Source organism: Aethalodelphis obliquidens, unplaced genomic scaffold (genome assembly GCF_003676395.1).
Source record: "Aethalodelphis obliquidens isolate GAN/ISIS:26980383/991018 unplaced genomic scaffold, ASM367639v1 scaffold38, whole genome shotgun sequence".
Lineage (NCBI taxonomy): Eukaryota > Metazoa > Chordata > Mammalia > Artiodactyla > Delphinidae > Aethalodelphis > Aethalodelphis obliquidens.
Genome location: NW_020837982.1, coordinates 10,880,021 through 10,905,512, shown reverse-complemented (window position 1 = coordinate 10,905,512; position 25,492 = coordinate 10,880,021). Strand labels below are relative to the sequence as shown.

Below are 25,492 nucleotides of genomic sequence, written 5' to 3'. Positions count from 1 at the left end.
ATTTCATTATTTATTTTGCGTGTGGTGTTATCTTCACTGTTTTTATTTTTCATGTAAGAAATATATGCACAAGGTTAAAAACCTAAATAATATAATAAAAGGGGTTATAATGAAAAGCAACAGTCTTCTAGCCCACTTTTCCTACTCAGTCCCATCCTTCAGTAGCAAATTATTTTTTAACCATTCCTCTTTTTATGTCTTCTGGTAATTACTTCCATATCTGACTATTACACTTATGCCGTTACTATACACATATATATACATACACACAGTTTTTACATTTTTGCAGTTTTAATCTTTTTTTTTTTTTTTTTTGGTGGTACGCGGGCCTCCCACTGTTGCGGCCTCTCCCGTTGCGGAGCACAGGCTCCGGACGCGTAGGCTCAGCGGCCATGGCTCACGGGCCCAGCCGCTCCGCGGCATGTGGGATCTTCCCGGACCGGGGCACGAACCCGTGTCCCCTGCATCGGCAGGCGGACTCTCAACCACTGCGCCACCAGGGAAGCCCTTAATCTTTTTTTAATTAAAAATTATTATGAAACATTTCAAACCTAGAAAAAAGACTAATATAAGCAATACCTATATACCCGTCACCTAGATTTAACAGTTGTTAACATTTTGCTATATTTATTCCATCAACTTGTTTTTTGCCAAAGTATCTTAAATTGCAAACTCATGACATTTCAACCTTAAATACCTCATAAGGCATCTCATTTTTTAAAAAGGACATAATCATGGCATCATTATCACACCTAACATCATCTTTATCTTTTTTTGAAAATAACTTTTCCCATTTATGTCTTTTTTTTTTACACTATTGAAATTTTATTTTTTTTTCAAGAAACAGGATTTTATAATAATTTCTTTTGCTGTGTAATACAGCTTTTATATTGTATGATGTTTTCTTCTTTTTTTTAAACATCTTTATTGAGGTATAATTTTGAATAGTGAATATGTTTCACATGAATCAACATTCTGAAGGAACGAAAACATATAGAGTGAAGGGACCATCTTCCTCCTACTCCAGCCCCCAGCACCCAGCACCCAGCCCCAGCCCCAGCCTGAGAGAGAACCACTATTGCCAGTTTCTTTTCTTTTTTAAATTTATTTTTGGCTGCGCTGGGTCTTTGTTGCTGTGCGTGGGCTTTCTCTACTTGTGGAGAGCGGGGGCTACTCTTCTTTGCGGTGCGCGGGCTTCTCATCGCGGTGGCTTCTCTTGTTGCAGAGCATGGGCTCTAGGCGTGCGGGTTTAGCACGCCGCATATGGGATCTTCATGGACCAGGGCTCGAACCCATGTCCCCTGCATTGGCAGGCGGATTCTTAACCACTGCGCCACCAGGGAAGCCTCTGAGTGAAAGTCGTTAAGCCAACCCTGTGATATTCTGACCTTGGCAGGTGGCTGCAGCTTTTTCCAGGGGTGAGTGGCTATTTCTATAGAGGCAGGATGTTTGAAGGAGGGCAACTTCTAGGAAACTGGACTTGGGCAGAGGAAATACGTAGTCTGCAAGGGTGGCCTTAATTAAGAGCATTGCAGTGGGCTTCCCTGGTGGCGCAGTGGTTAAGAATCTGCCTGCCAATGCAGGGGACACGGGTTTGAGCCCTGGTCCGGGAAGATCCCACGTGCCGCGGAGCAACTAAGCCTGTGCGCCACAACTACTGAGCCTGCGCTCTAGAGCCCGTGAGCCACAACTACTGAAGCCTGTGCGCCTACAGCCTGTGCTCCACAACAAGAGAAGCCACCACAATGAGAAGCCCGCGCACCGCAATGAAGAGTAGCACCCGCTCTCTGCAACTAGAGAAAGCCCGCGTGCAGCAACGAAGACCCAACGCAGCCAAAAATAAATAAATAAAATTTTTTTTAAAAAAAGATAGCATCAACCAAGTTAGAGGGCAAGTGAAAATGAAAAACTTGGAAGCAATGAATCTGTCTTTCCAAAAGGGAAATGGTTAAATAAATGATGGTCTACAAAAAAAAAAAAAAACACGAAAGAAAGACTTCCTTGGTGGTCTAGTGGTTAAGACTCCGCGCTTCCACTGCAGGGGGCACAGGTTCAAACCCGGGTCAGGGAACTAAGATCCTGCAAGCTGCGTGGCACGGCCATTTAAAAAAAGAAAAATGATGGTCTAGCTATCTACTGGCATAACATGCAGCGGTCAAAAGAAAGCAGGAACTCTTTATACACTGATACAGAACAATCTTCGATATATAAGTCAGTAATATAGGAAGGTGCAGAACAGTGTGTGTAAGTAATGTAAAAAAAAAAAAAGAAAAGAAATTTTGCCAAAACAATAATCTGTAATATGGGTTGCTTTCAAGGGAGCAGAGCTGGTGGCTAGAGAGTAGAAGGTGGGAGAGAGAATTCTTACTGGATATGCTTTTGTACTTTTAAAATTTCAAACCATGTGGATGTATTTATATTACCTATCAAATCAATGATAGAAAATTAAATGATAGACTGAAAGAATTTTGAACTCTTGATAATAACATATTCTGCCTGGTTAGGGAGTTACTTGTGCATATATCTTGTAGGAAATCACCTTCTGGATCGTCTAGCCCACTCACAGGAAATACCCCTCTCTACCTCCAGACGACCCCATCCCCTCCCCAGGCTCCAAAGCCCCCACATTCCTCCAGGTCCAAGCAGCAGTGTGACACCTTTGTCCCATCCCCCCGGCAAAGACACATTTGCCACACGGATTTCATCGGCTACTGTCTCAGGGTCCCTCTCCAAAGGGCCCCCAACGAAGGATGGCAGACATTGCCGGCTCCCCCGTCAGTCTTGGGAAGGGCTCCTTGGGGACAGTGCCCCTGTGTGTTTGTAACCCTCTCAGTCAGCTTAGCTTTCTGAGCCAGAGGCAGACTTGTCTAAACAAGGCACAGACGGGGAGGCAGACAGGACTGTAAGGGAGAGGGGAGTAGAATTTGACAGGGAAAATTAAACAGTCAGGAAGCATCCCTCAGAAATCTGGGAGAGGGACCACCTCGGAAAACGGAAAACGCGGGTGTGAGGCTCACCTCACGCAGCTTCTCCTGGGCCTCGGCCAGGGCCGCCTGCTTCTCCTGAAGCTGGGCCAACGCAGTGTTCATGCGGATCCGCTTGGGCTCCACCACCCGGTACAGCCGCCCGTACAGCTGCGGGGAGACAGCAGGCACCCTCTTACCCGCCACCCACTCACCTGCCCGTGATCCTTCCTTCCCACTTGGGTCTTCCATCCCCCCTCCTCCTGGGCCGGCCTCACTGCTCCCCTCCCCACTGGCCACCGCTTACCTCCATGGCGCGAACCCACATGCAGAGGGACTTGGCAGCCAGCGACACGCGGCCGATGATGTCAGGCTGGAAGTCCGGCTGGGCGCAGTAGGCCCCGATCTTCTTCAGGACCTTATCTGAGATATTGTCCTTATCAAAGTTGATCAGTGACTTGATGAAGTTCTGTTCCCCTGTGGGATGAAGGTAGGGGGCCTCAGCCAGAGGGCCCAGCCCCCCTCCTCATCCAGGCCACATGCTTCCTGGGCTCAGTTCCCAAGGCCAGCATATCTGCCCTCATCCCGAGCTCCTTCTGCTGACCTTGCTCCCTTCTCTAGACCCTCGAAGCTCCCAGGGCCTCCAGGACCTCCGCAGCCTCAACTCCCATCACTTACCTTCAACGCTCTCAGCCCGACTGCCCCACACACCACTCTTTCTATATACTCTGCACCTTCCTCTAGGGCAGGGGCCACCAAACTACAGCTTACAGGCTACATCCTACCACCAGAACTCAGAGCAGGAAAACTATCGCAAGAATAAAACAGAAAGACTCTTTATATCCATTTTCTGATTCTTGTGTTTTTGGAGGATGGGCGAGCGAAGACATTCCTGTCCTTGGATTCTGGGATATATTCCTATAATTCCTATAGCTTTATGAAATTTTTTTTTTTTTTGCTTAAATTAAGATGAGTCATTTTCTGTAACTTACAACCAAAGAAACTTGACTGACATTTATGCCTTCTCTTCCTTCCTGGGCTCTGTGCTTTGAGGGTTGGTACAATGCATCCTTCACCTCTGTCTCTCCGAGTGCCTGACACCCAGCAGATGATTAGGGAATGCTGGGTGGACTCACGTTAATTACCTTCCGGATCCCTGGCTTACCTAGCTGCCTCTTGGCCTCTACCCAGGTGGGCTCGTTGCCTCGGAGAATCATGACTGCCTGCAACACCATCTCCACTTGGGCAGGGGGCCGTCCATAAGACTTGATCTCTCCTATATCCTTCTTGTTCAAAGACTCCAGGGCCTGGGAAAAGGGATTAACTTGGGGACAAGAGTCAACTCAGGTGGTAAGGCAGCTTCCTTTATGGAGATAGGACCCAGCTGAAGTTCCCCTCTTCTTCCCTACTTCCCCAGGGACTTTGAGAACAAAGAAGGCCGGCCCCACCCCCTTCCTGAGCCCTCCCACCCCGATACCCGCATGGCCTCTTCCAGGGCTGGCAATGCCTCTTCTAGATCCTTCTGGGCATTGTCAGCCAGTGCCTTGCACTTAACTTCCTCAATTGCAATCTTCTCACTATTGGCTGTGACAGCCTACGGATAAAAAGAAAACGAGGGTTTTGACTTCACCTTGAGCAAAAGTGGCGGTGACGGTGCTGGCGGCAAGAGAAAGAGAAAGCTAAAGAAAACATGAGAAGTGGAACTCCCATTCCCTGCTCTGTAACCAGTGGAGACTGGGAAGCCCCTGCCCAGTGGGTGCGGGGTGTAGGGGGCACGAGGGGCAGGGGAAGGGGGCGGGGGCACCTTCTGCTGCTCATCCGCTTCCCGCTTCTGCTGCACGATGATGACCAGGTACTCCTCGCACTGTTTCTGGAACTCAGCCACCTTTTTCTTGGCATCCTCCAGCTCCAAAGACATCACTTCCACCTTTTCCCTCGTTTCATCGATCTTAGACAACCCCGTCCGCAGCTTATTGGCTTGGTCCAGCAGCTCCTGCCGCTTCTCTGCCAGCAACCTAGGGGACAGAGTAGGATCGGTGCCTCAGGAGCCGGGGCACCCAGAAAGGAGAGGCCCATTTAGTCTCTTCCTTCCCAGAGCGGCTCTGGGCCCTGTCTTCCTGCCCGTGGCCACCAACACCATCCTGGTCAGATTTTTATCATTTCCTGCCTGGATCATTGCCAGCAGCCTCCCAACCGGTCTTCCTGCTTCCAGACTCTCGTGCCTCTGATTTATTCTACACACCGCTGTCAGAATCCGCTTGCTTGCTACTGTTTTCATCACACCACTTCCCTACTTGAGACTCTTCCCCGCTGTGCAGCAGACAGGGGGGCTGCAGTGAACCAGAAAACACAAACTTCTCTCAAGGGGGCGGCCATCTCTGGGCTCCAACCTGTTTTTTTCCATTTGAGAACGAATGTGGGCTCAGTATTGCCACAATTTCTGATGCTTCGAGACAGACTGGAAATCAGGAGTTTTCTAAGGCTCCCCAAGTTTTAAATGTTGGCGACTCACTCAAAAATGAGTTTTAACATTGTACAGCCAAGAAAATGTCTATGCAAGATTGTTTTCTGGATTAAGTAATAATAGGCATGTGAAGAGCTTAACGCAGTGACTGGGAAATCCTAAACAGGATGTTAGCCTATGTACCCAGGGAAGGCAAGGACTTTATTTTGTTAACTGGCATATGTATTACAAGCATCTAAAAGAGTGCCTGGCACAGAGTAGGTGCTCAAAAATATATTTTATATGAATGAATATTGGCTATCATTATTATTACAAATGGCTTTTTCTTCACCTTTGAAATACTAAATCCAATAAATGAGGTTTTTTTTACCTTACTCTTATATCCTTCAAAGCAAATTATTGTGTTGTGCACATAAAAACTCAGTCAGTACAACTTAATGAATGAATATACGATTCTTGGGAATGGTGGAAAGTCTAGAAGATGTTAAAGGCAGAGAGAAGAGGACCTACATTGTCATATATACCCATAATATAATGTCACAGTTGTATTGTGGTTGGGAAGAGAGACATCATTCTAGAAGATAAGGACAGAGAGGTGTATAAAGTGGTCACAGCCAGAGGGCCCCTGAGATGGCCATGTCCCCTGGAAACCCCATCTCTCTGTTTAACTTCCTGGACAGAATCAAGGTCTCTGGCATCTCTGCCATCCCACATCAACATCCCAGTCCTCGAGCGGGTCCCCTTGGCCAGCTCCCGGATATTTTCCCTGACTTCATTTCACCAAGCACCCTCGAAAGACACCAAGCTCCGTGGCCCTCTGTGCCCCCTACTCTTCATCGTACTTTTTATATCCAGATACAAGTTCCAGGTAGTTGGTGGGTGTGACGTAGTTGTATCTTCGAAGTTCCAGCAGCATCTTCTGGGAATACTGAGCCACTGACCAGTGCATGGTGACGAAGATCTGGGCCACCTTCCTGTGGATCTGAGGCCAATTCATAGAGGAGGTGAGACAGAGCAAGAGTAAAGGCAGACAGAGAACAGGAATGGGCGGGAGGTGCAGGGGGGTGAGGAAAGGTGGGGAGGAGGGCCTCACATTCTCCTGGGTCCCCAGGTCTGCTCCCACCAGATACTTCTCAGCCACCTCCAGCAGGGCCTCGCGGGGCCACTCTGAGAACCAGTTGATGGTTGTGCAGTTCACCAAGGCTGGGTACTGGCGGATCCAGTTCCTGGCGTGGGTTTCGAGAGGCAGTTAAGCCCAATCGCAGACTCAGCCTCCAGCGAGGGGCTTCGTCACAGCCCCACCCACTCCCCAGGAACCTAAAAGCCCCACCCCCGTGCCCCTGTGTCTCCTTGTCCAGGTTTTGCTCCCCTCAGAGCTGATTCAGTGCAGGGTTTAGAAACAGGTTCTGCGGTCAGAAAGACCCGATTCCACACCAACTAGGTGTGGATCTCGGGGCAAGTGATGTAATCTTTTGAATGTCATTTCCCTTAGCTCTAAAATGGGAATAACAAAACATACTAACTAGACTTGTTAGGGGATTCAATGGGGTGACACATGTAAAATGCTTAGCACAGAGCCTGGTACATGGTAAATATGCCATAAACCAAAAAGATGAAAAGATAAACAAAATGGTAACCCAAACCGCCTCTCTGCACAAGTTCTCTGTCGTCCTATTTTCCAATGTCCTTGAAAATCTAGTCATACCAAGAATGGATCAAATGTGGTGTATACACACGATGGAATATTATTCAGCTTTAAAGAGGCAGGAGATTCTGACACCTGCCTCAACATGGATGAACCTTGAGGACGTTATGCTAAGTGAAATAAGCCAGTTACAAAAAGACAGATACTGTATGATTCCACCTCTACGTGGTATCTAGAGTGGTCGCTCACAGAAACAGAAAGTAGAAGGGTGGTTGCCAGGGCCTGGGGGTGGTGGGGGAAATGGGCAGTTGTCCAGTGGGTATAGAGTTACAGTTTTGCACAATGAGAATGTTCCCGAAATCTGTTGCATAACAGTGTGAATATACTTAACACTGCTGAGCTGTATACTTAAAAACGGTTAGAGACTTCCCTGGTCCCTAGAGTGGTTAAGACTCTGCGCTCCCAATGCAGGGGGCCCAGGTTCAATCCTTGGTCAGGGAACTAGATCCTGCACGCATGCCGCAACTAAGAAGGCTGCATGCCACAACTAAAGATCCCGTGGGCCACAACTAAGACCTGGCAACCAAGATAAATAAGCATTTTTTTTTTTAATTTAAGAACGTCTCTTTAGCAAAAACAAAAAAACGCCAAAAATTTAAAGAAAGTGAAGAGACAAGCCACAAACCTGAAAAAAATATGGCTACAATGATTAAATTTTATGTGTGTTTTTAACCACAATTAAAAATTTAAAAACAAAACATAAAAACCACCTCCATCTTCCGGGAAAATAAAGAAATCTGATACACCAAAAGGCTCCCATGTAAGCAGCAGGAACGTGCTGAAGGAAACACAGGCTATGTCCAGGAGACGGGGTATACAGGGCTGGAGAGGCCAGCGCCATTCCTGAGTCTCGCCGGAAGAAGGCACAGAGGCCAGAACCGGGGAGGAGGACCCCGTGATGAGTGGGGGCCTCGGGGGAGAAGGCTGTAACAAGTCACCTGAAGGGGTCGCCCACGGGGCTGAGGCAGAGGACGATGTGCAGGTTGTTCCGCACGCGCTCGGTGAAGTAGGCGAAGAGGCTGTCCGAGGACTCGGGCACCTGCTCGGCGCGGGCCTGCTCTATGATGAGCGTCTGGATCTGCGTGGAAGCCGCAGTCAGAGGGCTGAGGTTCCAAGGGCAGAACCCAGGGCTGGAGGGAGGAGGGAGCAGCGGGTGGCGCTGGGCTCACAGGGTGTGGGTTTTAAAGCAGCTCGGCCCACCTAGCGTCCCGCGAGGGAGGATGGCAGAAGAGGAAGCACCACCTAATGGGGGGCTGGAGGGAGGGGGTGCTACGGCAGCATCCTCTGGGATTAGGTGAGAAGGGGTTAGTTAGGAAGGCCAAAGAACCAACTGGTAGTGGGTGTGGAAGGATCGCACCTCTTCAAATTCATCCGCCTTGTAGAGATTGGGGACCTCGCCTGAGCTGAGGATGTTGTTAATGTCCTCTAGGAATGATTCGTCAGCAACCTGGGTGTCCACAAAAAGGAAGGACGTGGCCTTGAGCTCTACCCCAGCCTGGAGATACAGACGCTTGATATCTGGGCCAGAGGAGACGGAAACACTCTTCAGATTCAGCATCCTGTCCCTCCTTCCCCTTCTGAGATTCAGGAGCCCTCCCCCAGCTGGCAACACATACATGACACCGTCCTGTACCCCACCCGGGGCCTGGCGCGGCTCCCTACCCGGCTTCCATCCCTCCTCTCACTTGTCATCACAGGAAGTTCAGGCATCTGATCTTTCACTCCCAGCCCCAAACCCTCTTCCATCTCAGAACCCCAGCGTTACCGTCTCGGAACTCCTGCTTTCGATAATGTTTGGTGACCTCAATCTGGAAGGTGATGTACTCGCAGATGGATGAGGCCAAGCGGGCCAGACTCTGGCGTCCGCTGCCCCCAATGCCCACCAAGAGCATGTTGCCCCGAGGCTGTCCAATGACCCGCACAATCCGTGTTACTGGAGGGTAGGGGGTAGGGGGTGGGGGTAATGAGTTGGTTGAACAACCTCAGGGGACCTCCAGGCCCTAGGCTGGGGACTGGGACGACTAAAACTGCAGTAGAGGAACCAGGCAGCATGGCAAGAGGTTGGTGCCTGAAGCACTCGTAGCAATTCAACTCTCAACGTCCACCATCTCTGTTAAACACCATCATCAAGGAAAAGCCCACCCATGGCCACAAGCACATCTGGGCTTAGGGAGGAAGGCAACTTCTGAGACTTGATTTGAGAGCAACCTGGGAAGGGATCCCCATTTCCTCGGAATATCCCATAACTGGGAGGCTGGAGAAGGGATGGGAGCAGGAGGTGCTCACTGTGTTCAATGGCCTCTCGGAAGAGCACCAGCTGCATTGGCACGACGGCGGGTGACAGGTTGTACTCATTTAGCGCCGTCTCCATGGCTGTCCTCAGGACCGTCAGATCCGTCAGGTCTTCGTACACCTTGGGCTCCCGCAGGAAGTCCCCTGGGTCATGGGAAGAGGGGGGCAGATCTCAAATGCCTGGTCCTCCCCAGGCTTCCCCACAGGGCCCTACGCATCCATGGGACTTGGTGCCCCGCCTCCCCTTCTAACCCATCTCCTAAGGGTCTCCAGCCTAGAGGGGCCACAGCTCCCAGCTCACCAAAGATGGGAGAACGTTTGTTGGGACAAAGGTTATGAAATGTGAGGTCAAAGAAGGAGCCGAGTTTGTCACTTATGATGCCCACGAAGGCTTCCATGTCTGCCGTGTCAACTAGTCGGTCAGAGAAGACTCTGTTGGGAGGGAGCTGGGGTGAGATCTGGGAATGAAGAGGAGCGTGGCCTTGGGGAAGGGACAGGCGGGTGGGGGGTGGAGGCTTGGGCTTGGGAAGGCCTGGACCTGGCAGGCACAGCTACCTCACCTGAAACATTCATGGATCCAGAGGCGTGTGATGCTGGACTTGGTATCGTGAAAGTCCTTGCTGGCTCTCAGCATGCCCTGGAAAACCTAGGGAAGGGGCGTGGCTAGTGGGATGGAGGGAGGGAAGAGAGTCCCTCCAGAAGTTTTAGAGAAAGCAGCATTCCCGGATGGGGGTGGTTTGGGGTGTGTGGGCTGCTACTGAGCTCCAAGGCTTACTTTGAGGAGAGGAGAATGCCTCCAAGGAGGCCGTGCTGGGCCAAAGGGGCAAGGTCTGACAGAATTTCACCTTGGAGATGTCTCGAAGGTTGAAGAGGTAGTGGATCTTGGCAGGCGTGGGCAGGAAGCGCTGTACCACAGTGTTGTACACATCCAAGGTGGCCTTGGTCACCACATCCCCAGTGGGCTTCACCTCTTCCTCAAAGTCCTGGAGCTTCTGATTGATCATGGTGCCGAATATCCGGAGGATCTGCGACTCCTAGAAACAGGCTCTCAGGCTCAACATTGCAGGCTCATGACCTTTCACCCAAGGGGGGGGGCTAGGGTCAGGGGAGAAAAGCACTTGTCTTGGGGGCAGAATTTAAGGGGGGCACAAAAAAACCTCAGAAATCAAGAGAAATAATGCTTTAGTGTAGTATTTAAAAATCAAGATTAATGCAAACGGTCCACGATGAACAAATACGAACATTTTAAAGAAAGACGGGATCTGTATTGCTGGTTTTTCCTTTTGCCTCAGGCTCTCATGAGGCTCAGCACGGTACTATACTGACCTTGTACTTATTTAAAATTTTGGCATCTTGTTCATTGTGAATTTTTGGCATAAATTTTTTTTAACGTTACATGAAAATATTATCTCTCTTGACTTCTGAGGGCTTTGGGTGCCCCTGAGTGCCTCCCTTGCCTCACCCCAGCCCTGGGCCGCTCCCAGCTCTCTGCTTTGGAGGCTCTACCTTCCTTGTCTGTTTGGTCCCCACTCTCTGCCCACTGGGACTGTTAGGCTTCACATGCCGGAGCCAGGCTACACTCTCACCCTGCAGCTCTCCTAGCTCAGAAGAAGCAAGGCTCCTGCAGAGAGCGGTCTCCCCTCCACGTATCATAGCTCCCTGAGTACAACTCAGCCCTGGGGGTCCTTGGGCCCCTCTGTGATCTGCCCCGTCGTTCTCTGAGCCAGAGATGGCTTGGCCTTCTACAGTCCCCTCCCCCAGCCCTCAGGATGCCCTCACCGTAGGGAAGGTCATGTTGATGATGTTGAAGCGACTCTGCAGCCTTGGGGAGATGACGGTCCGTCCACCCCCGGAAGGGCCCATGGCAGCCATCAAGAACATGTCCTAGAGAGCAAAGACCAGATGGGGTGGGGGGGGGGGTGGGGGGTGGAGACAGGCAAGAGGATGGGAAGAGAGGGAGCATGGAAATAGGGAGGATGTGAGAGGAGCCATGAGGAAGAGAGGAGATGGAGGGACAAACAGGAAGAGGGAAGACAGGGACAGAAAGAGCAGGAAGAAACACGGAGTAGAAGGGGCAGGGAAAGGTGAGGGGAAGGAAGGGATTTGGGACACTTTTACAGAATTACTAAAGTAATGTATTTGTTCTTATTTCATCATTATAATCCATGTTCCCAAATTGGAAAATAGAGGTAAGTTAAAAAAACAACATTTGATTACGTCTTCTAGACTTTCTCTTCTTTTCTATTTTAAATAAATAAATAAATATATATATATATATATATACACACACACACACACACACACACACACACACACACACGTATCTGTGTATGTATGTGCGTGTTTTTTCTCAGAAACGTATGAATATGTTATTAGGTGAGTTTTGGACCCCGAGGGCCAGACAGATGAGTGCCCCAGATATCAGGCTGGAATGGCTGCCCATTGATTCAGGAAAAAGAAACAAGACATTCAGAATCCCATGGGAGAAAAGCCAGGACTGAAGGGAGACACCTGGATTCTGGGTGGGGAGCGGAGGTGGTTACTGAAACAGTGGGAGGTGGAGAGGCCTGGAGACGTGGTTATGGGCAGCTCTGGTTGGCATCAGCGTTGCCATGGGAGCAAGGAATAAGAGGCCTGGGAAAGGAGTGGAAGTTGGAGGACAGGCTCCCTTGGTCAGGAAGCACAGGACAGTCAGTGAGGAGGGTTACTAACAGGAATTGATAACCTAGGAGCCAGATGTCTGGGTCCTGAGAAAGGCAGGACACTCCTGTGCGGGGAGGAACATAGGCTTACAGGATTCTATCCTGGGGTCCCAGAGGAGCGGGGACTGAACCCATCATGGGCGGGAACGGAGGCCTGAAGAACAAATTTTCGGGATGCTTACTCGAATGTACTTGATGGTCTGCTTTGTTCGATCATACCAGAAGCCATAGTCAATCCAGAGGCGAATCAGCTCCAGGGGGGGCTGGGACCCAAACGTGTCCTTAGCTGGCATATTTAGGTCATCCATGAAGGTGATCATGCTTTTGCCTCCAAATGGCACATAGACACCCTTGGTTCGCTTCTCCACCCTGCTCTCAATGATGCTCTGCACATTATTGGATGTGGTCTGGTGAAAAAGGCACAGAATGAATGCTTGGGTCCCCCAGGAGAAATACGGGGTTAGAGAGGAGTGTCGACCAGGCACTTGGATCCCAAGGGGGAGCAGAGGCAGGGAAAGAGCAGGGAGCTGGCGGCCTGGCCCTGGGTCCTGCCACACACCTGCGCAGACATGTTGACAGTGAGCACTGACCACTGGCTGGAGGGCAAGGACTGCAGGACACTCTGAGCGATGGACGTCTTTCCAGTCCCCACGGGACCCACCAGCAGGACGGGGTTCTGGTTGGCCACCAAGGTGCTCACCAGGTAGTTGTAGCGGACAGTGTCAACGGTGGGCACCGTGATCTTGTAGAAGGGGAAGCTGGTGGGGAAAGGGACTGTGTCTCAAGATCGTGGCCCGCTCCTTTCTAACTCCCGCTTCCTTCTGCCCCGCAGTGTTTATCCTCCTCCGGCATCACCACTCTCTAATCGCCAAGCCTGCCTCCTGCGGGGTCCGGGGATCAGGCATTCTCCTGAAGGACCCTGTCCCATTTCCTCTAGATCCCACTTCCCGCACTGGAAAGCCATCTCTGCCTTGGGATCCACCCTCTCTTCCTACAGCTCACTTTTGCACCCCTCTTTGGCTCTCTCACCACATCGCCCACCCACCGCAGCCCCAAGCCTGACCCACCCCCCAGGTCCGGCTCTCACTTTGGAGGGTAGCGCCAACTCTTTGGGAGCTTCTCCTCAAATGATGTCCAACTCCGCATCTTGGGGTCCACAAAATACTCGTACACTGTGTCCTGAGGAGGGAACGTGTGGCGGGTTACCAAAGCCTTCCTTTAGCTTTTCCCTGCCCAGAAAAAGCGCTCACAGACCACTGGGCAGAAGAAAGAGAGCTGGGCGGCAGGCTGAGGCTCAAGAAGAGTCTAAGGATCAGGGAGGCAGAAAAATAGGGCAGCTGGGTTTGAGGGCCCTGACCTTGTTGGGGAAAGTGCCCTCAATCTCTCGGAGGTAACTGTCGATCTTCTTGCGGCCCTCCTCATCCACGGAGGCACACACAGACCAGATCATGCTGAACACAAATGTCAGCTCTACCATGGAGACAAAGTTCTCACCATCAGCTGGGTTCACCTGGGTGCAAAAGGAGAAACGGAAATACCGTAAATCTGTAAGAGGTGGAGGCGTCTAATTTTGGCAGCTCATCACAAAGGCTTAGAGTTTCCCTCCCTTCCTGGTTCTGTTTGGAAAACCGTATGGCTGTAGATAAACCTAAGTCAAAACATTTAAATTAAACCTACGAAGTTACAGTGACACGGTGGGAAATTGTGTTGAGACTCCATTGTCTACCATATTGAATTCAGAATCTTTAGTCTGTCCTTCCAGCTCAACACACATTTCAGCATCCTCTTCTCGGGGTCTCTGCTGCAGCGAAGAGGGGTTGTAACACCGCCAACACCATCCACCCATCACCCACCCTGCCCAGCGGGGACTGACTCTTGTGTCTCTGTGTTTTTGCAAAAGCCATTCCCTTTACCTAGACTGCCCTCCTCTCTTTGTTTTGTTCATCAGCGTTCTTCCCCCTACCCAGTCCTCCTTAGCAGCTGGGTGCCATTGACACTATATTACTGTCCTTTTCCCCTATGTCATTTTGCAACTTCACCCACATGGTTTTAATTTATATTAACCATACCAGGAATGGCACACACTGTTATAGATCTTAATTGTCACATAACTTTATATTAATAGTTGAGTGATCTGTCAATGTCCTTAAAGACAATATGAACCATTTCTAGGCAGTAATTTAATCTCAACAGAAAAATACTCAATTTTGGTCCTTACTCCAAAATTCTAAACCAAACAAAAATTTTCTTAAATATCAGTTAATCTGAAAATTTCTAAAACCCCTCATCAGATTAGGTGGGGAGCTCCTCCCAGCAGAAACAGTATCCCAGGGTCTTCCCCAGCGGTCCAGTGGTTAAGACTTCACCTTACAATGCAGGGGGTGCGGGTTCAATCCCTGATTGGGGAGCTAAGATGTCACATGCCTTGCAGCCAAAAAAACAAAACATAGAGGCTTCCCTGGTGGCGCAGTGGTTGAAAGTCCGCCTGCCGATGCAGGGGACGCGGGTTCGTGCCCCGGTCCGGGAAGATCCCACATGTCGCGGAGCGGCTGGGCCCGTGAGCCATGGCCGCTGAGCCTGCGCGTCCGGAGCCTGTGCTCCGCAACGGGAGAGGCCACAACGGTGAGAGGCCCGCGTACCACAAAAAAAAAAAACAAAAACAAAAACAAAAAAAAAAAACATAAAACAGAAGCAATATTGTAACAAATTCAGTAAAGACTTTAAAAGTGGTCCCTATCCAAAAAAAAAAAAATTCTTAAAAAACAAACGAAAAAGAAACAGTATCCTAAGGCCTCACAGATTCCAAGACTTAATATTTCATTTTTGAAAGGATGGAGAAATGAGGAACCGAATGAACTATCCTCAGCTCCCAGATATGGGCAGGAAATTACAGTGAGACCCATTGTGTACTGTATCTGATTTAGAGTCCTTAGTTTGGCCTCCCAGTGTGCATGCACATGTGCGCGCGTGAGCACACACACACGCGCGCATGCAAATGCACACACGCACACACACACACACACACACCACTCGCTGCCTCCACGGTTGGTGAGGCCTCCCCTTGGAGTCTCTGCTCCACTCAAGCCTCATGTTCCAATTGTGTCTCAGACACACCATTTCCCTGAAGTTGTCCCGGGAGGTCGAGAGCCCTTCCTGCCCTGGTCCCCCCTCACCCCATTCTCCGGTGTGGCCAGGGCTGAGTACAGATTGCAGAGGGAGATGATGCCGCTGTATTCCGGGAGGGGCACCAGCTCGTGGCAGTTTTTCTTCTTAAAGGTCAGCATCTTGTTGATGAACTTTTCGAACATGCGCTGAAGAGGCTCTGCCTCTACCTGGAGTTGAATAAGCAGGGGCTCTGAATTATTCTTGTGTCCCCTCCGCAGGCCCCACCGGTTCCTTTCCTCTCCTCCATTCCCTTCATACCTTTGGTCTCTTCTCCAGCCATGACTGAACGTAGGGCTTCCAGCCCAGGTCAGCGTAGTCAGTGTACACCACCCCACAGCGAGACACAGTGGCTGGGGAGGCCGCTGCCAAGTTTTCCACTTCGAACAGGAGAGACACCTATGGATATACTTGGTCAGAACCTTGTCTTCCCCTCAGTAATAAAAACACCCAGAATGCTGATGCCCCAAGGTGTCTCTACTGAGTACCACGTGTGGCAGGATGAATAAAGACCTAAGCTTTACAAATGATTTGTTTGTTAAAAGAAATCAGGGTTTATTCAAGGTCATCCTTATGAAAAATCACTCTCTCGCTCACATTGTTTGAGCGGGTGGGAAAGGGTGGCCTTTACAAGAGCCCACGAATTGTAACTCTGGGTGCACAACGGAAGGTCATCCCTCATATGTCAGTGGCAATGAGGCTGCCTCAGTCCACACAGTGCGTCCTAATACATCGTGTTTTCTATACAGTTGTCCTCAGAGTCTGTGGTAAGACAGGCATTTCTTCTTCAGTCACAGGTTGCCCTGAATCCAGGCATCCTCCTCCTAGGCGTTCCTATAGAACTTCCCCTTCTTGTTGGATGCCCCTGCTCTTCCCCTTAGCCCTGCCCCAGGCCCTCCAGTTTCCACTCCCGAACCTGCTCAGGCATCGCGATGCGCTCTCCGTTGATAAGGGTCAGCACTTTGTTATCGTCCATGACAGAGTTCATGCTCTCAATCCACAGTGTGTCCACAGGGCCATCGAAAAGGATCCACTTCTCATCCGGCTTCTCGTCTTGGTCGGAGGTAGATGATAAGGAAACCAGGGCTTTGTTACCCAGCCCTCCCTCCACGCTCATCTCCCTGGAGACGCAAGCAGTTGCTTCCTGGTGATCTCCGCATTCCCCAAGCATTTTTTCCCCCAAAATGAGCTTTCTATCCCCAGACTGCCCACCCACACAGGAGATTTAGGCATCTGCTCTCCCTGCCCCAAGATCCTTTGGGTACCTGCACAAGCCGTCCGCATGACACTGGACAGGACGCCGTCTGTCCATTCATTACTGTTGAGGTCATATTCCCCATACAGCTCCCCTAGGGACAGTGCCTTAGGGTTCAAAGGGAACTCCTAAAAATGACACAGGAAGGGGGTTTTGAGCTGCCGGCTGACACAAATCCCAAGATGTCCCTTTATTTCCAGGTATTTGTATTTGGCCCCTGTCTCTCTCATCCCTCCCAGGCCGCCCTCCTGGTCTGCACCACCCTCCCAGACACCTACGCACCCCTGCCCCCAGCCTCACTGTCTTCCTGCTACTCAAGTCTCCTCCAGTGGCCCCACTGTCCCAGGTCCGTACTCTGACAATGTTGAAGTTGGGCTCTCCGGCGCGGCACAGGGAGGACAAGGACGACTGAAGAATTCTCCACGAGGCAGTCTTGCCGCTGCCTGTGCAGCCCACGATCATGGTGGAGTGACGGGAGTTCTTGGTTTCATACAGCTGGATAACCTTGGTGAGGGTGAACGGGATGGTCTGCAGGCCCACATCCCGAATCTCCTGCTCAATGGCCTCCCGCAGCTGAGAGAAGGGAAAATACAGGAAGTGGAAGAAAAAGGGTGCGGCTTGTAAGGGACTTTCAAAAGCTCACCGATACCTGGAAGGATAATGTGCAAACCATTAAAAATTGCACCAGGGCCCTCCGCACCCTGACAGTTGTTTGTTCCTTGGGAGGCTGGCCAATTGCAGAGTTGAGAGATTGGGCTCTGGAGTCAGCCAGCCTGGGGCCCCAGCTTTCAGCTATGTGAACCTGAGCAAGTTAACTTCTTTGAGCCTCAGTTTCCTAATCTGTTAAATGGGAGTAATGATGGTACTTCCCGCATAGGGCTGTTGTATTAGGTAAGATAGTCAATGTAAAACACAATGTCTGACACGCAGCTCTACACATCTTTTCTAATATCATTCAACAAATATTTATTAAGCCTCTAAAGTGTGTGCCAAGCAGTGTGCTGGGTGCTGAGAACAAATTAGTGTTCATCCTATCGCACAGCCCACAGTCTGGTGGGGGAGCCAGACATTAAACAAATCATCACCTAAGTTAAAAAGATGAAAACTCAAATTCAAAAAGATACATGCACCTCAATGTTCATAGCAGCACTATTTACAATAGCCAAGACATGGAAGCAACCTAAATGCTTGTCAACAGATGAATGGATCAAGAAAATGTGGTATATTTATACAATGAAATATTACTCAGCCATAAAAAAGAATGAAATAATACCATTTGCAGCAACATGGATGAATCTAGAGATTATCATCTTAAGTCAGAGAGAGAAAGACAAATATCACATGATATTACTTACATGTGGAATCTAAAAAAATGATACAAATGAACTAATTTACAAAACAGAAACAGACTCATAGACATTGAAAACAAACTCATGGTTACCAAAGGGGGAAAGGCGTGGATAAATTAGGGGTTTGAGATTAACAGATACAAACTACTATATATAAAATAAACAAGGACCTACTATATAGCACAGGGAACTATATATAATATCTTATAATAACCTATAATAGAAAAGAATGTGAAAAAATATATATATATATAACTAAGTCACTTTAGGGCTTCCCTGGTGGCGCAGTGGTTGAGAGTCCGCCTGACGATGCAGGGCACACAGGTTCGTGCCCCGGTCTGGGAAGATTCCCACATGCCACGGAGCGGCTAGGCCTGTGAGCCATGGCCGCTGAGCCTGCGCGTCCGGAGCCTGTGCTCCGCAACGGGAGAGGCCACGACAGTGAGAGGCCCGCGTACCACAAAAAAAACTAAGTCACTTTGCTGTACACCTGAAACTAACACAACACTGTAAATCAACTATACTCCATTAAAAATTTTAAAAACAAAAATGAAAAATAAAGAAATGCTTATAGAACCATGACCCACGTGGGTCCCAGAAGAGTGTGACATTTTTAAATACACAGCCAATGCAACCAAGTAAGTTCAAACAATGCAAGATTTTACTTGTATCTCTCAAACACCACTAACAGGCCTCACCCCTACTACTTCCCTCCACTGTCTGAGAATTAGTTGTATTAGCATATTTGGGTGTATTTGTGTGTGTGTGCGTGTTTAGCATCATGCCAAAAGTTTAAAATGTCACATTTTCTATTTACTCAGTTTAAAATATCCTGTAATTTCTTCTTTGACCCATGAGTTACTTAGAATTGTATTGCCTAATTTCCAAACATTTGGAATAATTATATATTGTGACGAATTTCTAGTTTAATTCTATTGTGGTCAGAGATCATCCTCTGTATAATTTTCAATCATTTGACGTTTATGAGACCGCTACTTAATAATCCAGCACACAGTCAATTTTGGTAAACGCTCCTTGCATACTTGAGAAGAATATGTGTCTGCAATTGTATGCATATAATGTTCTACATGTGTCAGGTCAAATCTGTTAAAAGCATTCAAATCCGCATCTTTTAAAAAAATATTTATTTACTTATTCATTTTATTTTTGGTCATGTCGGGTCTTAGTCGTGGCATGCGGGAACTTTCCCTGTGGGGCACAGGCTCTTTGTTGCAGTGCTCGGGTTTCTCTCTAGTTGTGGCACGCGGGCTCAGTAGTCGTGGCTCACGGGCTTAGTTGCCCCATGGCATGTGGGATCTTAGTTCCCTGACCAGGGATCAAACCCATGTCCCCTGCATTGGAAGGCAGATTCTTAACCACTGGACCACCAGGGAAGTCCCTCAAATCCGTATCTTTATGGATTTTTTTTTGGCCACAACACACAACTTGTGGGATCTTAGTTCCTGGACCAGGATTGAACCCGGGCCATGGCAGTGAAAGCACTGAGTCCTAACCAGTGGACTGCCAGGAAACTCCCTTTATGGATTTTTTTATCCACTTATTTTATCAATTTCTGAGAGAAGCATGTCAAGATTTCCCACTAGGGTTGTGGATTTATCTGTTTCTACTTTTAGTTCTGTCGATTTTGTTTTATGCATTTTCTAGCTCTATTATTAAGTGCATACAAATTTAGAATGCCATACCTTTCTGAGCATTGGCCCTTTTATCATTATGAAATGTCCCCCTTTATCTTTAATATTCTTCTTGCCATAAAGTCTACTTTGCCTGATATCAGTAGAGTTAACATTGTGATCAGAAAATGTGTTCTGAATAAATTCCCTTGAAATTTTTGAGGCAGATTTATGACCTTTACATGGTCAAGTAACCTAAATAGTCTATGTATGCTTGAAAAAAATGGTTATTCTTCAGTTATTGAATGCAATTGCTGTCGATGTCTTGATTAACTCAAGATTGATTGTGTTGTTCAAATCTTCTTTAACAAAACTGATTTTTAGTCTGCTTGGCCTATCAGTTACTGAGAGATGTGAAGAGCGCCACTACGATTGTAGATTTTTCTTTGAAATTCTGAAAAATTTTGTTCTATTTATTTTGAGGCCATATTATTAGATGCATGCAAATTTAGAATTGTTGTATCTTCCTGGTGAATTGAACTTTTTATTATTATGAAGCGACTCTATTTCTGGTAATTCATTTTGCCTTAAGATCTATGTTGTCTGATATTGCTACCCCAGCTTCCTTTTGATTAGTGTCTACCTGATGTATTTTTCTAGTCTTTGACTCTCCACCCTTTGTCTTTACGTTTTACATGTGTCTCTTGTAAACAGTATTAAATATTAGTATAACAATGTATATGATTTGATACATGATTATTTTTCCTTTCCTGCACAACTTTTTGGTTTTCCCTAGGGGTTAACAGTTGCTCTGGTTTTTTGTTTGCTTAGTTTTTAATATACTGATCTTTAACTCAACTCCAAACTCTGCCAGTTGACTAAGTCTCTCAAAACTTTTATTCTCACCAGGTATCGATTTCCTCTTCTTAAAGAAGTCTGGGGACTTCCCTGGTGGTCCAGTGGTGCAGAGTCCACCTTACAATGCAGGGGACGTGGGTTCGATCCCTGGTCTGGGAACTAAAATTCCACATGCCACGGGGCAACTAAGCCCACATGCCAGAACTACTGAGCTCGCGTGCCTCAACTAGAGAGCCTGCATGCCGCAAACTACAGAGCCCACGCTCTCTGGAGCCCTGGAGCCCACGCGCCACAGCTAGAAAAGAGAAAGACCCGTGCGCCACAACGAAAGACCCCGCACGCCTCAACAAAGATCTCATGTGCTGCAACTAAGACCCAATGCAGCCAAAAATAAATAAATCATAATTTTTAAAAAACCTTAAAAAAAAAAAAACAAAGAAGTCTGCCTGAACCTTCAGATTTGCTTCAGTTTGGATTGGCTTCTCTCTTTGTCTGGTACACAACTGTCATCCCGTGTCCTCTATCTTCCTCTTTCTTGGAATGCTCCTGCATTGTGGTAGAGCACATCCTCTGGTAGCTTTCTGAGAAAAGGATGCACTGGAGGTAATTTTTTGTTTTTTTTAGAGAGTCTGCTTGTCTGAAATATCTCTGATCTAGCTTGCTATGTGACAGGTTGTCTGGGTATAGCATTTGAGGTTGGAAATAATTTTCCTTCAGAATGTTGAAGCCTGCTTCATTGTTTACAGAGCCAATATTGCTATTGAGAAGTCCAACATTCTAATTCTTGATCTTTTGCATGTCATCTCTTTTTTTTCTCCCTTTTTGGAAGCTTGTTAAATCTTCTCCTTTTCCTAGTGTTTTAAAATTTCACAATGCTGGGCCTTGGTAAGGATTTGTTTTATCTATTATGTCATGCATTTATAGATCCTTTAATTATGGAAACTTAGATGCTACAGTTCTGGGGATTCTTCGTGAATTGTTTCATTACTGATCCTGGCCTCCTCCATTTTCTCTGTTCCTACTTTTTTTGGAACTGCTGGTATTTCAGTGTTGTCTTTCCTAGACTGGCACTTGAATCTTAATCTCTTTCCCGCTTTGTCTGCTCTGCTCTATTCTCTGGAATATTCCTTTTCCAATAGCATTTCATCAGTACTTCATGGATACAATACCTTAATCTTCTCTCTGAGTATACTAATGATAGATTTATTTTAAAAACTTTTCTTCTCTCTGCATTATCTATTTTCTCCAGTTTGCTTTTTCCTATTTGTTTTGGCTGCTTTCATGTTAAGAGGCCTTCCTCAGATGGGTGGTGAGCCTTGGTTTTCGGCTCATATATAAGGGTGGAGGACTAAAGAGCTGAATGGAAGCTCTGAGTGTGTGAGTGGGGCCTGTAGACTGTGAGTGTCACTGTAGATGATTTATCTGGGACTTCCGTGGGGACATTTCCATTGTCGATGTCTTGTTCGTTCCTCTTGGGACAGAGAGATTCCCCAGAGAGAACTCTTGCAATTTCCTGGCTGGCTGGCTGCCGGCATGCTGGGGGCTTCAGAGAAGGCTAAGGGTCTCAGCATTCAATGTGTAAACATTCACTTAATCCCCATTTTTAATAGAGTTTTCTCCCGCCCTCAACTATACCATGTGTCCCCCAGACCAGAGACCTACTATTGTTACCCTCTAGTCTTCCACCAAAGTGGGAGAGGCACGGCTATCCAGGGTCGCAGAGAAGGGGAGACCTGCTCCCAAGACTGTTTGCTGCCAATCCTTCTCATTTCAGCTACACCTCCTTTACTCACTCCCCCCACCTACTCCCAACTCACAATTCTCCCCACTTCCAGCCTCTCAGGTTTGCTGAGTAAGTCACAACTTGATTCATTTATTTCCCATGTCACAATTTTGCTGTCATTGCCTCTCCCATTCTCCCCACCCTTTCGGGTATAGATGCCTTATTTGTAAAAATCTCTTTAGAGTAGTTGTAGCAGGTTTTCAAAAGGAAACAAAATTGTTTTTAATCCACCTTTTTATCTGGAAGTCCTCCCTGTGAGTTGCTGGATTTTTAACATTTCAATTATAATATTTTTTCATTTGTAGGAACGCTGTTGGTTCTTTTCAATCCTACTTTGTTTAGAAGTCTCTTGTTCCTGGATCACAGTTTCAAGCTCCTCTCTTGTTTCTTTATTTTTATTTATTTCTTTATTTATTTTGCTGTGCTGTGTGGCTTGCCCTTGCGGGGTCTTAGCTCCCCGACCAGGGATCAAACCCTTGCCCTTGGCAGTGAAAGTGCAGAGTCCTAACCACTGGACCACCAGGGAATTCCCCTCTCTTATTTCTTTAAACATATTAAATTTAGTTATTTCTAGAATTCTGTGCTGATTATTTTCCATCTTTGAAGTCTTTGTGGATCTGATTCCGTTTTGTTGTTCTTTGGCATCCCATTCATAGTATCTTGTTTCCTTGTGTGTTTTGTGATTTTTGACCAGAAGCTGCTCATTTTCTTGGACTTTCATGAGAATTCTTTGAGGCTTAAGTTGAAGCTTCATTATTCTAGAAATAATTTGCATTTGCTTCTGCCAGTCACTTGGGGGAGACACTAACAAACTGGAAATACTTTAAATTAAGTTCTAAATTTGAGATTTGGGGCATTACACATTAAAATAAATTATGACCAGGAACCATGTGAGGGCTGACTTGTGGTTAGGAAATCTCAAAGGAGATTTTGCCCCTTCCTCTCATCATCAAAGGTCACGACAAGCATGTTTCTTTACTGCATGGACCCTCGTCAGTGGTGGGTTTCTCATTTTCCCACTTACTGAAGGTGTTTTCCTTTGTGGACGGAAGTTTATGCATGACTGGGTTTTCTGTTATACCTCAAAATGTGGGCTGCTTCATCTCCTACCCCCAGTGCCTTATGTTCAACAAAAACTTTCGGGGAGAAATCCAGCTTTCTCATTCACTTGCCTCCCTGCTTTTACTCCCCCTCCTCATCCCAGGATTCTTTCTTTCTTGCCAGTTTAGCAATACATTTTAAAAGATGTATTTTTATATTTTTATCCAGCATTTTAGTGGTTTCAACCGAAAGAATCATTCAGGGTATCTAAACTACCATACTGCCAGAGAAGAAAATTCCTACACTTTCTAAAATGCTCCTTCCTTGGCCTCTTCCATCCCACTCCTCTCACATATCAAAGAGCTCCTAGCAGTCTCTCCTCAAAACTCCCTGAATGAGAAGACAGGTAGAGACAGGAGAGGGCTACCAGGTAGAAAGTAGAAAGGCCAGGGGATCAGCGGTCTCAGTGAAGTCAAGGAACTGATGAGTAGAAGTACTTGAGCTGCTGAGTCAGGGAGTAGGGAGTTGAGGTGAGAAAGTAGAATGTTTGAATAGGCCTGTATGGTTTTATAGATAAGGAAGCCCAAAGAGAGGCCAACTGTGTTGCTCAAAGTCACAGCCAGTGAATGGACAGCTAGTGAAGGGCAGAACAAGGCCTGGAGGCCAGGTGTCCTGTTTCCAGACCCACATTCACACATGAGGTCAGGGAGAGTCTTGAGGAACAGATACCTTGCCATAGTCAATGACCGGCAGCTCGATGCTGGGGAACAGATCTTGCACGATGGCATTGAAGAGTGGCACGTCCACTGAAGTTAGCTTGGCGATGTTCATGTCTTTCATCGAGAGCAGTAGAACCTGAATGGGAAAAGACAGAGACTCAGGCTCGCGAAGCCAGGGCCGAGGTACTCATTAGGCCCTTCCTCTCCAACTGGGTGAGAGGCAGGAGCTAAGAACAATGGATACATCCGAGCTAGTCTTTAGCGATAGGACAGGTGGAACTCAGGCAACACCTGAGGGGAGGGGCAGGAGGGCGGGAAGCCTAAGCTAGCGAAAGTAAGGATCTCAAAAACTTCAGTGAAGGCGCATAGGACCAGTGACAGTGGAGGTTAAGGTCCGACGGTCGTGTCCTCAATCTACCTCTTCATCAGACAGATCCGGCTGCAGGCGGCGCTTCTTGCCAGCGCAGTGCAGGAGGGAGGTGAGGGCACGTAGGCCAAAGTCATAATGGTCCTGTCTGGAGAGCTGCTGCACGGCCAGCGAGTAAAGTGTGTACACCTTCTTGGCCAGAACCTGGAGAACAAAATAGAGGAGGAAACAATCCATCTCCCCACCAATCCCTCTGCTTCATGTAGGGACAGTTACAGATCCAAGAAGCTAGGTCCCGGGACTTGGAGCGGCTGGGAAGGGCCCTGTGCACAATCCTAATGAGAAGATCCTGGGAATCGCGCCATCAAGGACCAGTGACACCACAGAGGGGAGACCTCCCTCCATATCCTACTGACAGCCATGTAAGTTCCTCGTAGGATAAGCTGATTATGAGGCCTCCGGGGGGTTCTTCGGTCCAGACAATAATCACGGAAGGGAAATATAGTGTTGGAGACAAGAGGTTATCAGAATACCTTGCAGTTGCCAAATCCTTCCCCAAAGAGAATGATTTCTGCAATGAGGGTAGCATCGGGCACCACCATGGCAACTGGACGGAACATGGATTTAAGATTATCAGGAAGCTCTGTGCGACCAGCATAGCCTGGAAAAGAGCGCCATTTATTCAGAATCCATACTGCTTCCCAAAGACCTACTTCCCAATCAGTCCCATTTTCCCCATCCCCAGCTCCATCCCTAACTCTCTCCCCAGCTCCAACTCTGAGACCTCTTCCTTTCTCATCTCAGCCCTGGCTCTTCCCACACCACTTTGCTCTTCTTTCCTACCCCTGGTCCTTTCCTTAACCTTCTGCATGGCCCTGATTCAAACTCAAATCACAGAGCTGTCAAGTTCCCATCTCTCCAAGTTCCATGTATAACTCATGTTAGTGCTAATAGAAATTGCACCTGTTTATCTGATTCTTTCAGTACCGGAACCCTTTCCTGTTTTCTCCTAGTTCCTTCCCCCAGAGCTGTTCTCAGGCACCAGTAATGAGAGACCCTAGGCCCTGCACTCTGGGGGAGATTCTCCCATTCGGCAAAAGGGATGGCAGACACACCAGAACTCTGGGAGCTAGTCCAACCAAAGAAGATGGCTAAGCACTTTAAAAGACTAGGGCTACATGTATGCCTGCAAGCTGTTATT

General features: G+C 47.9%; 1 protein-coding gene across 1 annotated transcript in view; it reads right to left on the bottom strand.

Annotated features, from left to right (window-relative positions):
• The window catches only part of DNAH2 (dynein axonemal heavy chain 2), a 94,004-nt gene that overhangs the window by 24,148 nt on the left and 44,364 nt on the right, over positions 1-25,492 (bottom strand). Inside the window, exons 36-62 of the mRNA XM_027130968.1 lie at positions 24,825-24,952; positions 24,343-24,495; positions 23,935-24,060; positions 16,898-17,116; positions 16,554-16,671; positions 16,205-16,341; positions 15,550-15,687; positions 15,300-15,458; positions 13,484-13,636; positions 13,214-13,305; positions 12,686-12,884; positions 12,309-12,533; positions 11,204-11,308; positions 10,270-10,458; positions 9,985-10,070; positions 9,726-9,856; positions 9,419-9,568; positions 8,898-9,065; positions 8,490-8,650; positions 8,071-8,210; positions 6,521-6,653; positions 6,270-6,409; positions 4,768-4,978; positions 4,441-4,557; positions 4,129-4,270; positions 3,271-3,440; positions 3,018-3,134 (exon numbers count right to left, since the gene is read on the bottom strand). Coding sequence (XP_026986769.1) covers positions 3,018-3,134; positions 3,271-3,440; positions 4,129-4,270; positions 4,441-4,557; positions 4,768-4,978; positions 6,270-6,409; positions 6,521-6,653; positions 8,071-8,210; positions 8,490-8,650; positions 8,898-9,065; positions 9,419-9,568; positions 9,726-9,856; positions 9,985-10,070; positions 10,270-10,458; positions 11,204-11,308; positions 12,309-12,533; positions 12,686-12,884; positions 13,214-13,305; positions 13,484-13,636; positions 15,300-15,458; positions 15,550-15,687; positions 16,205-16,341; positions 16,554-16,671; positions 16,898-17,116; positions 23,935-24,060; positions 24,343-24,495; positions 24,825-24,952 — 4,007 coding nt within the window. The remainder of the gene's footprint in view (positions 1-3,017; positions 3,135-3,270; positions 3,441-4,128; positions 4,271-4,440; positions 4,558-4,767; positions 4,979-6,269; positions 6,410-6,520; positions 6,654-8,070; positions 8,211-8,489; positions 8,651-8,897; positions 9,066-9,418; positions 9,569-9,725; positions 9,857-9,984; positions 10,071-10,269; positions 10,459-11,203; positions 11,309-12,308; positions 12,534-12,685; positions 12,885-13,213; positions 13,306-13,483; positions 13,637-15,299; positions 15,459-15,549; positions 15,688-16,204; positions 16,342-16,553; positions 16,672-16,897; positions 17,117-23,934; positions 24,061-24,342; positions 24,496-24,824; positions 24,953-25,492) is intronic.